Source organism: Drosophila sulfurigaster, chromosome 2L (genome assembly GCF_023558435.1).
Source record: "Drosophila sulfurigaster albostrigata strain 15112-1811.04 chromosome 2L, ASM2355843v2, whole genome shotgun sequence".
NCBI classification, from domain to species: Eukaryota; Metazoa; Arthropoda; class Insecta; order Diptera; family Drosophilidae; genus Drosophila; species Drosophila sulfurigaster.
In genome coordinates, this window is record NC_084881.1 from 23,876,622 (window position 1) to 23,892,028 (window position 15,407).

The following is a 15,407-nucleotide window of genomic DNA, read 5'->3' on the forward strand; positions in this document are numbered from 1 at the left end:
GGAAAAGGAAAAATCAATCCGGACAGCATGCAAAAAAAAAAAAAGAACGACCAACAACAACAGAAACAAAAAACTACCAAAACCAAAAGTGAGTGGAGAGGAGATGAGAAGAGAAGAGACGAGGCCAAGGGAACTGACGGCTACATGCTGTGTGCACTGTTAAGCGATTAGAATGTCGGTGGCCTCCTCTCGTGGCCGAGCAAAAACAATCTGAGCTCAATAGGATTATGAAATGTGGCACTCGGCGTTGCTGCACGTGTATGCACTGCTTCTGCTTGTGTGTGTGAGTGTCTGTGTGTGAGTGTCAGTCTCTGTTATTCTGATATATCTGGTAGATGGAAATCCAGTTAGCAATCTTCAAGAGAATGCAGATTGCAGGCGCATCTACATCTGCATTGTGTTTCTCAACTATTTATACGCCAATTCCTATATCATCAAGCTAAATAATCATATTATTATTATAGTATTATAAATAAAAAGAAAATCATAAAGCTTTTAAGCTCCACTATTTAAAAGTCTCCAAAGTCAAAGAAGTGCTTTATAAGACTACAATATGGAATCATTTCTACCTATTCTATTCAACTAATCATATGAAATGCTTTATTGACAATTCATAAAATGATAATATTATTAAAATGAAAACATTAGCGACAAGAGGTCTCCACAGTTTAAAAGTCTCCAGATCTTATGTACTTATCGATTTCCCTCTAAGTCTCCGTTTGAACTACAACTAGAACCTTTTTGATAAAAATCGGTATTATTAAATTATAATAAACAAATTAATTATTATTATATTAAAACTGAAAAAGTCTCCGTAATTTTGAAAACTCTAATTTTAGTTTTTAGTCTCATCTGCGATGATACTTGCTTAAAGCTATTTCTTTCTCTTTTTATAATTTCCTACAATTAATTTTGCAAAAAGAAAAGGAATCAATTGTTTAATATGGACAAATTAGTTTTGCAAAGGTCTCCACAGTTTAATAGTTTCCAGTCTTTATGTAATTTTTTCATTTATAAACCATGTAATTAGAATGTGTGTTTTCAAATTGACAAAATTTCCAACATCTGGCCTTCTAAGGGTTCTCTTATAACAATGAGAATTTCAAAATGAAGCCATACTTTTTACACATGAGAACTTTACTAAAAAAGAAATCAAATCTCTACAACTTTTTTGTTGGCGCATATTTCCTAAATTATTGCAATTGCAAATTGGCTTAAAGTTAAAACAAATCGTAGAATAGAAAAAGAGTCGCAAATGTTAAAGCTGCCAGTGTATCATAATTTCAAAAGGCTGCAAAATGACTGCGCTTCCTCTGGACGACTGAAAATGCAGCGCTCGCTTGGAATAATTGTATTGTTGTCTGCTGCTGCTCATTTAGGCTTGTGCAGCAATTAACGCTTTTCAGATTTACTTAGCCCACGGTGTTCTTTTTTTTTATGCAACCTTTCCGACTCCCTTACCCTTTCCCTTCCCCTGCCACCCGACACCGCCCCCCAATCATCGTCGGCAGAGTTGTTGGCCATCCGGGCCGGTCTTTTTGACTGTTTTCTGATGGCTCTGCAGCTCCTTTTTGCGCGCCCAATTATAATTATAATTGCAGCATTTTAATTGCATTTTGTTAACTATTTTGCAAGTCATTTCCCGCAGTTAATACGATAAAAAAAAAAGAACAACAACAAAAATGAAAAACACTTTTAACTTCAAATTGTCGCCAAATGTTACACTCTAATGGATTTTGCAAATGGCTTTTTCATAAGAGATTTTCGAGATTCCTTAAAGCCTCTCCTCTTTGCTCAAAATGAAGTTTGCCCGAAAATATACTGCAAATAGGCTCATTTATACAGTGGCCATAATTGGTACTTAATTTTTAGTATTTTTCTAAAATATGTAGATCAAAAGAAGAAAAGTATGTACTACTCACCAGCTGGTAAATTTGCCACCCACAGCCGCCATTATATGTTACTTTTATTTATATTTGTAGACTTTTGTTTTGATAACAACATTTGCACGCACATAAATCACATTATTTATATTTTACAGCGAAAAGTGGATAAGTGAAATCAGAATATATGTATGTTATCTGCATTTGTTTACCCACATATTTACAAATCAACTCATTTAATCACAATACATTTTGTCTTTTTTGGCGAAATAAGCACACATTTACACAAGCGACAAATCATAAATACGTATTCACATGCATATGTGGTATGTACATACATACATACATATGTAGAAGTATATATTTGATTTATACACATTCACACACTCACAGACTCGTGCAATACGTATTCTTATACGCGAATATGCGACACCATGCACATGTGCTTTTTTATGAATGCCATTTTCACAATTTTCTCGCACGACATTCGGCTGGCATGCGTCACCCTTCGATATCGTTTCGTTTCGGCCACTGTGCTACGTAGTACACTATTTACTGGCGTTGACCAGTTGTGTCCGGAATATTTGCAGCGTCAGCATAAAAACATGCAAAAACTCGCCTTTTATGCATGTATGTAAATATGTTTGTATGTCCGCACTATGGTTCAACTTGTTCGCATTTTTTGCCAAAACTAATATGTATCAAGTTAAACGCGGTGACCAATAATCGTTTTATGGCTGCAACCGTTTTTTTCGCAACTTTTTGCCGCCATTGATCTGCCAGTGTGTCCACATTGGATTTTATGCCAAAAATTCATGGTGTAACCAGACTCTTGATCGACAATGGCCAGATCAACACGTGTAATTCCCACTTCATAGTTGCACACATATACATTCATACAAATGTAAACACATTGATCGAAGTGGCTTTTTATTAACAAAAAAATGTATGCAAATGACCCATTGTGAGAGACTGCCAAGTGCGTATTGTCCCTTTAACAACCAAAGTCTTTTTTTTCGGTTTTTGCGAAGCATGATAACAGCAGCTGGGTCACAAATCGTAATCGTTCAGTTTTGTTGCAGCAGAGAGAAGGATGCAGCTAGACGACTGTCGACTAGACTCACGAACCCAACATTAATATAAGAGCCAAGAAGGGAGGGGAAAGGCCAATAGACCACAGTAGTCAAAGTAATTGATATGACACTCGTTGCGAAGCCAAGCACATCTTGTGTACTTATAAATTCGCACATTTGTACTCACCAAAAAATATGTTTTGTGTGCCAAAAGAAAGAAGGACAGAGACAGGCGGACAATTATCATACGAAAGCAGATCATGGTCACATTACTCAGAAGCACTCTAAGAAACCACAACCGCTAGATGGCGCCATGACTGCACAAATAAGTTGATCATTTAATTTCATTTTAAACATTATGGTAAATAAGCTTAATGAATTGATTAGTCACACAGTGTTGGCAGCTTTTGGAGCATTCTAATGCAAAGAGCGAGGCAAAGTCATAAAATATGAATGGAATAGAGTAGAAAGCACACAAACCAACTCTTTTTGGCTTGCACAAGAGAATGGGTGTGTGTGTTGCAATGTGTGCATGTGACATATAAAACCATACACACACAGGGATATACTTAAATGCGAGTATATGCATGTACATATATTGTAATACACACACACACACTCACATTGTAAATCTGTGAATTAAGAAACAATCATAATAATCGCACTCAGCGCACGTAATTATGAAATCCACATCACGGAAGAGGAATGCTGGGGCCTTGCTGCTGCAGCTACAGCTACAGCTACGGCTACACACAACTACAGCAACAGCTTCAGCCGTAAGCTGCATTGCCATGGCGCTTCTCTTCCCCTCTCGCTCACACACACGCCCACACCAAATGTGCTACCACATCAGCAGATTCGCCTCTCCTTGCGCCGCTCCTGCTGCTGCTACTACTGTTAGCACCATGCCTGCCGCAACAATTGCTGTGGAAAGTGCACAACGACATTATGTTGCGCTCTGCCGCGCTAATGCAATGGTCTATCAGCAGCCTTAACAGCGTGCGCGCCAGCGTCCAGAGCAACCAGATAAAGCCCAAGGAGACAGAGCGAGAGAGGGGGTAGTGTAGTGGAGTGTGACTATAAGAGAGTGAGGGACGCGCGAGTCGAATGAGTGCGAGGGGGACAGGGGGACTGTACATATAAAGCAATGGGCCTTGCTGAAAAGCGACAACCGCGTTGGCTGCAATTCCACAGTCATCATTAGTTTGTGCTAATGCACCGGCACTCGGTGGGGAAGAGCGGGAAACGGGGGTGGCAAAAGATGGGGGTGTTATCGCGGCAGCAGCAGCAGCAGCTGCAGTAAAATTGTCTGTCAGTTGCAATTCGAAACCAAACGGATGAAATTGTTTCATGTTACACAATAAAAATTCTATATGAAACCAAAACAATGGATAAGTAAATAAATGCGGGAGCTGAGCGTTGACTCGAAATAAAAATATTTATAACGCAACACATACATACAAACCAACATACACACTCACACATATACTTAGCTTTTATGTTTGTTAATATTTTGTTTACTGCACGCTCCGCATAATGGTTCATCTGCGAATTAAATCTGACAAAACGAAATCTGCTTTTTCCATTCGCGTCGTATTGTTGTTGCCCGGGTAGCAAACGCTTTAAGAGCTCAACTTAATTCTGTTGCATACTTTTGGGGATATTTTAAACACTCTGCCAATAGCCCAGAGCAGGCAGCTAAAACTATCAAAAGTTTACTTTTTTCTTAAATAAAACATTGTGTAAAGGACAATAAACTCACAATTAACAAAAATAAACTCATCGAAAAATCCCCTGCCTAACTTCAAAGTTCAAACAGTGAATCTTAATGCCTTTAAATAAATAACGAAACAAAAACATAATTATGAATAGATAACATGAAAATTATAAAGAAAAGAGAAGGTGTAAATCAATAAAATTAATATTATTAATATATATTTAATAATAAAAATATTAAATATATTGTAATGTAATCCGTTCTTGAATATAAGAAGATATATAAGATATATTCTTTGTTTCGCTTTTCCTTTTCTACTAAAATTGAAGCATTCGATCGGAAAAGAAAAAGAAACGATTTCCTGACTTGATGCACCTTAAAGCCAGATATTGCATATTTAGTTGTTTTTCTTACGTTTCAATGAGCAGCAGAATATTTGGTTTATATATATAATTAAAGATTGATATCAAGGAATAAGAAATAAAGCTTAAAAGTTAATAGTCACTTACCTTTTAGAAGTACTTCGATCGTAATCTTTAACAATTCTTAATTAATAAAACTAGAATATTTATAAAAAAAAAAGTTATAATCTAAAATATATACATACATATGTCTAGTCTATTGTAGTGTAGATTGCATATAAGTGGCGTAAAACTTAAAGTATGGATAAACGTTTAGCCTGTATTCCAAAAAGCATACCAAGGCATAGGATAAAAAAAATAGAGTAAACACTAAGTATCAAAGCAAAGTGATAGCTAGGCTCATGGATTTGGTTGCTTATACGTTAGCAGCGGTGACATAATGCTATAGCCATCGGGTGTGATGGGCGAAAAGGAATCGGCGCTATCAAGAGGCGTGTCGGGGGTCGCCTTCACCGCCTCCTCTTTGACTTTGACAGCGTTGAGCTTCTCGCAGCTGGGAAAATTGAATTGGCGTAAATTGTGCGAACTATTGATCTCTGGCAGACTGTCCAGCATGGATTCCTGAGTGAGAGGCGACGATTGACGTCCTGGCGGCAGCAGGTCCATTTCATCGCTATCCGTTTCGAGCATTTGCAATGCCGTTCCCGGGCAATCGAGGCAGGGCGTCAACATTCTCGGATAGTTGACTATGTAATCAATGATATCCAAAGCCGTGGGACGTTTGCTCGCCTCCTGACTCCAGCACGCCTTCAACAGACCCTCCAAAGGCGGCTTTGCGCCACTGGGAATTCGCAACGAATTGCCGTTCCTCACATGGTCGAGCACTTGATTGTTAGTGAGGTCCGCATACGGAACCGCCCCGAAAGTTATCACCTCATAGAGCACCACACCAAAGGACCAGATATCGGAGGCAGATGTAAAAATACCCAGCGATAGCGTCTCTGGTGGCATCCAACGAACCGGAAAGAGTTTCCTTACCCCCTTGCGATTGTAGCAATAGTAATCACTCTCAAAAGTAGGTCGCGCCATACCAAAGTCACCAATCTTTATGACACGCTGCGAGTTGACCAAACAATTCCTGCAGGCAATATCTCGATGCACGTATTTTTGTTCCGCCAAATAGGCGAGTCCTCGAGCCACATCCATCGCATACATTGTCAGCCGCTTGGGGGAAATGTCCGATTCATCCGTTATCTTTTCATTGACCATGCTGCGTCTGGCCAGCAAATAGGTCTTTAAATCGCCGTACAACATAAACTGCATGATGGTATAAATCGGCTCATTTTGCAGACAGACCCCAAGCAGTTTTATAATATTCCTGTTATTGAATTTCTTCATTGCCTCCGCCTCGGCCAAAAAGTCCAAGCGATCTTCGGTCGACGCACCGCACTTCAGCGTCTTCACGGCCACTGCAGTCCAATTGCCGGAGCCCAATTGCGCCTCACCGCCATAAACTGTGCCAAAAGCACCTTCGCCCAATCGTCGATTGATCACCACATTCTCCTTGGGAATTTCCCACTTGTCCAGTGTATTTAGTTTATTGCGCGATGGCGTTATCAGATCGATGCCAAACATTTTCATAATCTGAGCCGAGTGTCGGACCTTGCGATCGTAACGTTGCTTCCAAAAGTAAAATGAGATCATGGACATCACAAAAATGACCAACAAACAGATGGTAATGCTAACAATCATATTGGCAAGATCGCAATCGATGCGCAACGCTCTCGCCACACCCGAGAAGCGGCAATCGTATCTGCCATCCTCGGGGATTTTGCCATTGAATGCTTTGTTTGCATTGAAATACAAACACCCACCATCGCTGTGCAGTTCGTCTCCAATGCCATCCAACTTGGGCGTGAAGCTGCCTATTTTCGTATAGCTGCCATTACGCCATTGTAAAATCTCCAGATCGCTGATTCGTGATCCTCCAAATTCGCCGTGACCGAATGTCACCCTGCCGGACAATCCATTGAAGTCCGTTTGCCACATGAATTTAGTCAGTTGATTGATTGTCTTGAGAGATCTTAAATCATTGATCGCAAATGCGTCCTGCTCTATTAATTTATGGGCAGCAATGGCATAAGCCCAGACAGCATCATAGGCAAATCCCACATAATTGGCATTCTTATCGAAATTGCGCGCATAAGTTTCTTGCCAACTCTTGATGGTAATATTCTCCTGCATCAATGCATCGGGTTCTCCATATGGCGTATGTCTAATGCTAAAATGTCCCTCCATCGCCTGCGAAGTGGCAACAAAAGTTAATGGATAAACACTAAAAAGATAACACAAAACTACTCACATTGCTTAGTTGCTCGGCTGTGCAGCGATGATGCACTTTGGATTGCCACACTCGAAAGTCCTTTGATATCCAGGCAGGCAGAAACCAAATGTACTCCATGGCTTGCGTCATCTGTGAGTTAAGTTGGAGATCAATCATTATACAAATTGGTATATCTATATGATAGATGAATAAGCATAACTTACATCCAAGTGAATGGCTTCACAGATGGCCATGGCAGCATTACCATTGTGCAGCTCCGCTATGATAATCCGAGAATGTGCTTCCTTGAGGCGACTTAAATGCTGAAATATAACATTATTATAATATACATAAATGTATAAAGTTTGATAACGCACCTCATTCATATCTTCGGCTGAAACATTCGGTTGAAACTTGCGATTGAAGGCCAAGGTGAAGTTGTTCTGTTTGAGTTTGCTTTCCATGTGAGACATGTAATCCGCATACTGCAGGCCATCTTCGGTCAATGTTGAAACACGATTCCAGCCCAATCGCTGCATTATTTCCATATGCGCATCCACATACTCTGTGTTTGAACCAATTGTTCGAAAGAAATACGGATACGCTTTGCGATCCACAAATGATGCCCCGTCAGCCGAATAAGACATGACCATCATATTCATGTGCTTGGATATGCCAGCAATGGGCTCGACAGTTTCACTGCATGCTGGTCCCAACACGCCCAGAACATTATCGTTTTTATAGTAATGGATTAGTGCTCGCATAACCAAATCGGATTTGCAGTGACCATCATTGGTCTTTAGCACCAATTTATAGCCTGGCAAAATTGTGGCATTTCTATTGACTGCCTCGATGGCTCGATGGGCGGCATCCTCGATATTCGAATGGCCTCGATCTGTAACATTAATGGGGAATATGCCACCAATCGCAAGAATTTGCTTCTCTTCTGGCTTAATCCAATTATTGTAAGTCTGCTCATTTGCACGCATCCAATTGCAAGCGATTTCATTATAAATGTCCTCAAGATCTTCGCTTCGATGCCGTCGCATTCCAAGTTCCTTTTGGAAGTACGTTAAATGTGCATCAGTCATATAGAAGGAGTGCAGTGCATAGATTAGACGACTTTCGTCGCTCAAGTCCTTGCCATAATATTTCAATATTGGCGTTAATTCATATTTGCAGTGCGTCTTTTGTAGATCTATGGATTCCTCGCATCGTGGTAATATAATTTGGGTAAACTTAATGTCAGCATCAATTACCATTGACGGTGTCCAATGGAGAACGATAAATCTCTTTTCTCCATGCGGATAATGCTTCGCATAAATGTCGGCAAGTTCTTCAATTGTCTGCTTAAATTGTTTTCCCAACCAAACGACATTTATATAGGTTTTACTTAAAGTGCTCTCTATGAAAAACGAATCATTTCGAAACTCGGCAATCAGCATAGCACATTTCTGGTGATCACAAATCGGGTTCCTAAATTCCTCGACGCTATAAATATAAAATAAAAATTTTTACACAATACAAAAAATATAGTATAGATCAAGTTTAGGCTTACGTTCTTTGCTTGAGAAGATTTGTAATATTATCATCCATTGTGTAGAGATTGTAATAAGTATTATTCATGTATTCAAAGATCTTGTGGTGCATAGTATAATAATTGGATGAAGTATCGGGAGCTTGAGCACTTGGCACAAACCAACCATATCGACCAGGCGTTATAGAAGGACCTGCGCTTTGAATCATGTCTGGCAAACGTTCATAATTATAAGGCACCCAAGCTTCCAAGTTGATCATAGTCATATTTCGCAATTCATAGACGAACCTAAAAATAAATTAAACTTTAATATGAAAAGTACTAAAAAAAAGCAAAATATTTATTTGGAACTAAGGAACTTTGAATTTCTTAAATTACATAAATTTCATTCTTAAATTACAACAATTACCTCACATAATTTAGAATATACCACTGATTATCGGGATTCGTTGCGTTCTCCAAATGTATGGGCACAATTCGTACTGGATTGTAGTGAAGCACCTCCCTCAGAAATATATCAAAGATCCTTGTCATCAACTGATGAGTCGGTCTATTTGTAACCTGCAGTCCGATGCCCAATTGTCTCTCATGAGTTTCGTAGGGAGCATCTAAAAAACGACATTAATAATAAGTTTTTCAACTATGTTTTGATAAAATAAAATTACCACTTGTTTTTAAACATTGAAAAGATGCTGCACTTTCCGTCAAATGAAAGCCAATAAGAAAAAAGTGCAGCAATACCGCCGACTTTGGATTAAACATTTTAAATTACGATGTCTTCAAATTAAAATTCACATTTCATAAGTAATGTCCATGAACTGTAATTAAAATTACAATAAAATTGTTAGCAATTGAAATACATTAAAAAATATTTTAAAATTACAAATATGGTAAGAAATTCAAATTCCTATAGGATCAAAGTTGTGTTTGAATTTGCAGCGATCTGGCAACTTCTGTGGAAATACCCAAGCAGATCTTTCGTCTCGCTTTGCCCTTACACCTAAAAGCCATTGCAATTGCGACATGCAAAGCTCAAATTGTAAGAGCAGATGCGACTGACGTACAGTGTTTACATATCTAGCTAGAATTATGCCTTTTTGTGCAGAGCCAAGCAAAAATAGCATTGCGCAGCGTCCACCGGCTAAAAAAAAAACAAAAATTACAGCACGTGGAACCGACAGACGCTTAGAAAGCAATTCTTTCATTCTTGTTTTCATACTTGCTATATATGTACATATGTATGTAGTCATATGTATTTCCATAGGTATGTATGGATGTTCACATTTTATGCATTTGTTTATTCATCTTATTTATTTTTAAAAACATAAATGTATACTTATACGACTTTTTTTTTATTTACCCAGTTCATATATGCATTTATTTATTTAATTATACAATACCGTGTTTGTATGCCTAGAATTTTGCCGCATGTTTGCAATTCTTCACGCTTCACCAAATAAAAATTATTCTTCGATTCCGATCGTGGTATGAACTTTTCAAGGAGGTTCGTCAATAGTCGCACGTGTCTGGTGAAACGTAAGTCATTCCAAGTTTCAGTTCAGTTTTTTTAATTTGTATTTTATATTTAAAATGGGTTTTTCTAATTGCTATAGTTTGTTTAGAAAATATTGTTGTTGTTTTTCTTACACTTTTCAAGCTTTTGATTAGGTGTGACCTATACGAATAGTGCTCTATCCAATGGTGAACTGAAAACAGTTGTTGTTTCTATTACGGAGTCAGTATTTTATGACTTTCTTGCTCAAGTTACTTATAGAGAGCTACATATGCATGAAATTATAATATTGGCATACCCTGTATCCAAGAAACCACAAGGTGTATATGAAAGAACATATGTAAACAGTGCCAAACAGCCGTTAAGACGTTGCCAGCTTAGTCACTAAAGCCACGCTCAATTGAAGGATCCAAGCAGCGTTGCCAGCTTACCAAATAATATTTAGTTTAAATGAAGCTGACTAATTAGATTTTATTATATTATTAAAACATCATGCTTTCATTTTTATGTAATGCAAGTGCAATAAGCAATAGTAAATTTAACCGTTTTTCTTTTGTTTTAATTCATTGATGCATTGAAAACAAAGCCTAAATTACTTTTGAATTTTAAAAATAAAAACATAACATCTATAATTCCGCTCTCGATCAATCATATTTAATTAATATTCTGAAAGATCGATTGTTAAATTAATATGCTACAAATGACTTTGAAATGAATGCACCACTAAGAAACGCAAATAAATTTCATAGTTTTTGCCTCCGTTTCGGTTGATAGCGACTAAACGCCCACAGTTGAGTTCTTAAAATAATAATGCTTGGCTGAAAATGAAGCGTTTTGTCTTCTTGTATATTTATATTCCATCAGATATATATACTTAATAAAAAAGGTGTCACGGGATGTTTTTGTAAAACTATATCTATGTTTTGTATTATAATTTATTTATTAATTTCTAAATATGTTGACTTGTCTTCGTTGTTTACTTATAGAAATTGCGTAGCTGTTTTGCCGCGAAGAGATTGAAAACTTTTTCTCGCACAACTCACAAATATACAATATGTATATGCTAATTTTGTAAGGCAGTTAACTTTGTTTTTATTACACTTTTTATTATTCAAAAACAACGTAGTCGAAATAATACTAGACACTGCACACAAAAACAGTTTAATTTTTTGTCTTATTTTTATTTTGTATTGTTTTTTATAAAGCACATGTGGCTCGATGCGTTCCGAACGAAGCTTAATGATTGACTAAAACTCGATATAATGATCACTCGGTCGATGCGGTAAAAATTTAAATTTCAGGGACCGGACACTCTTCATTTTTCAAAACAATATTTGACTACAACGGCGTCAAAGAGACTAACACTGCTCTTAAAAATGAAACACCCAAAGAGTAAAATAAAAAGTTCAAAATACAAAACAAAACAATGTTACTAGTGTCGCATTTTTAATACTCTACCTATTTACCGGATAAACAATCGCGCTTTTGCATAATGTTTCTTTATTTCATTGATAAAAAATATTGTTGTTTTAAATTGTTGAATACGATTGCCTGTCATAAAATTCCATAAAAAAAAAACCTGCAGAAAACCTGTATATATCGTCTCATTTTGCTTTAAAATTTTTATGGACTTCAAAAGAGTATTAATGTATTCAAATTTATTTGCATGCTCAGCACATTAATTGAGAGAAAATGCAAAAAATGATTGCATTTTTAAACTTTTATTGTTATGTATATGATTATAATAATAAAACAATATGTCTTTGTTAGAAATACTTTGAACGTTTAACAAAAATAAACTATGAGCATACATAATTTAAAACCGTATTTATAAATACAAAATTTAACCTCCTAAGAAACTATTTTCGAGCCTCTCTTTTCCATTGAAATAGAATACTTGGAATTCGTGAATTGCAATTCAAAAAAAAAAATAAAAAATAATAATTAGGAAAGGTATGCGGAAAGTCAAACGAGTCATACACAACTGAGTTCAAATTTTTGATCAACATAACGTGAAATCTGTTTTGTATACCCACCCTCACCAAAATTGAGCTGTTTCGGAACATTTATATCACGATACCTTGAAAGACATGTATAATAATGTAGTCTAAATACAACAGATAGTAATAACGTTAAATTTATGGGCATTATGTATAGTATATTTTTTTGAGTTGTGAATAAAATACCGGTTTTCGTTGTCTCTAGTCGAAAGTCTAAACATAAAAAAATAATGAAAGTCACTCACTTTAAATTTAAAAAGTAAAAGTGTGACCATGTAAAGGGGTTACAGTCAACGCTGCGAATATTGTACAACGACTCAAACGTAAATGTATTAAATGGCAACCCTGTTCTGTTATTAACAGTTCGCACTATACATTCTTTTTGAAGCTAATGGAGTATTCTATACACAACAGGAGTTTGATAACAGAAGAGCACAATATTGCGTAACTGAGCATTTTTGCGTTAACAGCGGCTTGTTGGAATGTTAACATTGCAAGCTGACGCCGTGTTGCACTGGGAGCGATAATTCAAATAGAACTGAAATTGTTTTGTAAACAAAACAATATCAATGTGACGCAAAACATTCGTAATAACTCCGAATAATCCTATATATTTCTTATGTGAATTACAAAATAAAATATTAACATTAAAATGGACGATACTTTACCTGATGACGCCTGGAAGGATTCCTTTGACAAGCTGCTGGATCGCAGGCCGTAAGTGAAAAATTAAAAACATCAAAAGCGCGCAATGAATTAAGATTCTCGCAATTTGCAGGGAGCTGCGTGAATTAAACATAATCAAAAAGCAAGTGCGCGCTTCGTTCAATATTGACTCGAGCGTGGAGAATAGCAATCCTGACTTATTACACGTAAGCGAGTCTTCATTGCACAATCCGAATTTCTTAGATGTGGGCAGCGATCGCTTCTTGAATTTAAAGAGGAAAAATGGCAATTCAATATCGACGCCATGCGTTAAGCGTGTGAGCACCAATCTTTTCCATTGCGCACTCTCGCCCATAACGAGCATGAAACTCGATAGTTTACAAACACAGCTAGTTCCAAAATTGTCCAATAATGGTGAGTTGCTGATAATGGAAGTTAAAAAAGTTTAATCACAATTGTCTTTGACAGGCAAAGCAGAAGGGCGAGCTATCAAACACGTTTGCTTCGAAATAAGTTCCTTGGAGAACAGTGACATTCAGATTGTCGATGATCCTATCCAGAATATAGCTCCACAAGAAGAAGCAATTGCCAAACGCAGCCATTCTTCGCTTGTCCTGCAGCCCGGCAAATGGCGCAAGTCCTTGCACACCTGGCGTCGCACTTTCCAAACAGATGTCGTTGCTCCAACTGTAAAAGTGTCCTCGCCCAGGAAACGTACTACTGCAGAAATTACTCGCATATCTGGCAGAAAATCCACTTACTTGAATGAGAGCATCAATCTAGTAATCAGCCATGAGAAGGAAGTGCTCAGATACTGTGAACAGCGAAGACCGATACGTTTTGATGCCGCCTATGCGGCTGTCAAGATGCTGGACACTTGCAAGATTGGCGAGGGCGTCTATGGCGAGGTCTTTAAATATATGCCAAAGAGCAATCCCTCAACTGCTGTCGTCCTTAAGGTGATACCCATTGAAGGCACTGAACTGGTCAACGGTGAAGTGCAGAAGACATACGAACAAATATTGCCTGAAATTATCATATCAAAGGAAATGAGCAATCTGCGCATTAATGCCAACAATTCAACCACTGGATACGTAAATATTTACAATGTAAGTTTGGCAATTTAAGCTTGTAATGTTTACTAACGTAGTCAATTCTATAGGTGGCTTTGGTCAAGGGAAAATATCCGGAGCATTTGCTAAAACTCTGGGAAGAGTATGATACCAAGAAAGAGTCGGAGAATGATCATCCCGAAATGTTTGGCAACAATCAGCTGTTCATAGTTTTGGAACTGAATTTTGCTGGCAGTGATATGTCTGAATTTACATTTTTGAATGCCGAGCAATCTTACTATGCACTGCAACAGGTAAATACTAAGACATAAGTAAAATAATTGCTTAGGTTGAAATACAGATACAATATTTTATGTGTTGCAGCCTTAAAAACATGTCTAAGTTTATCTATACTTTGTATTATAGGTCATCTTCACACTTGCTGTTGGCGAAGAGGCATTTCAATTCGAGCATCGCGATTTGCACTGGGGCAACATGTTGATTGAGGAAACGGACAAGAAGCACATTGATTACAAACTAAATGGCAAGGATTTATCTCTGCCCACCAAAGGAATACGCATAACTATCATCGATTACACTTTGTCGCGAGTAACTGTCGGCGATTGCTGTCACTACAATGATCTGTCCACCGACGAGGAGCTATTCACAGCTTCAGGAGATTATCAATACGACATTTACCGCATGATGCGGGATGAATTAAAGTGAGTCGACTACTATTAATTATAGCTAAACCACGATGAAATATAACTGTATTTTCTTGCAGCAACGATTGGTCAGCATATGCGCCCAAGACAAATGTAATGTGGCTATCATATGTGGCCGCTAAGCTAATTGATGGCGTCAAGTATAAGAATCCAAAATCACAAATACACCGAACAAATTTGACCAAACTTAAGGCCTTTCACAAAGCTGTGCTGCGCTTCAGCAGTGCTTCCGAATGCGCCAACAGCTTCAATTAGATTTACCTACATATATATTTGTTATAATGAATTATTAGTTTCAATTGACAATACTTATATATTTGTTATAATGAATTTACTAATTTTTGCTAAGCATTAAAGTATTATATTTTCTAGTTCAACAAGACGATAATTTACTGCTTTAAACCTAGCGACTGTAATAATTATAATTTGTATTAAAAGATAAGAGTTATTCAATCTTTTTTTGGTTTTTGCTTGTTTCAATGAGTTACATAAACAAAGTATTGAATGAATTCATTAATAAATATATCTTCGTCAATATAAAGGAATAAGGAATTTT

General features: G+C 37.2%; 2 protein-coding genes across 3 annotated transcripts; one reads left to right on the top strand and one right to left on the bottom strand.

Moving 5' to 3' along the window:
• Positions 1-5,259: 5,259 nt before the first annotated feature.
• Positions 5,260-11,647, bottom strand: LOC133841324 (uncharacterized). Of its 2 annotated transcripts, none has more exons than XM_062273724.1 (8): positions 11,389-11,647; positions 9,561-9,713; positions 9,305-9,503; positions 8,917-9,183; positions 7,736-8,849; positions 7,583-7,681; positions 7,398-7,508; positions 5,260-7,336 (listed from the first exon to the last, which is right to left on the bottom strand). In XM_062273724.1, exons 2-8 carry the CDS (start codon positions 9,655-9,657, stop codon positions 5,435-5,437), a joined length of 3,789 nt encoding a protein of 1,262 aa, XP_062129708.1. In that variant the 5' UTR covers positions 9,658-9,713; positions 11,389-11,647; the 3' UTR covers positions 5,260-5,434. The 2 variants fall into 2 exon arrangements, with proteins under 2 accessions (XP_062129708.1, XP_062129717.1); XM_062273733.1 differs by lacking the exon at positions 11,389-11,647 and adding an exon at positions 10,296-10,495.
• A 1,264-nt stretch (positions 11,648-12,911) lies between these two features.
• Positions 12,912-15,274, top strand: LOC133848797 (serine/threonine-protein kinase haspin homolog). Its single transcript, XM_062284494.1, has 6 exons — positions 12,912-13,125; positions 13,187-13,488; positions 13,543-14,183; positions 14,237-14,440; positions 14,553-14,848; positions 14,911-15,274. Exons 1-6 carry the CDS (start codon positions 13,061-13,063, stop codon positions 15,104-15,106), a joined length of 1,704 nt encoding a protein of 567 aa, XP_062140478.1. The 5' UTR covers positions 12,912-13,060; the 3' UTR covers positions 15,107-15,274.
• The last annotated feature ends 133 nt before the right edge of the window (positions 15,275-15,407 follow it).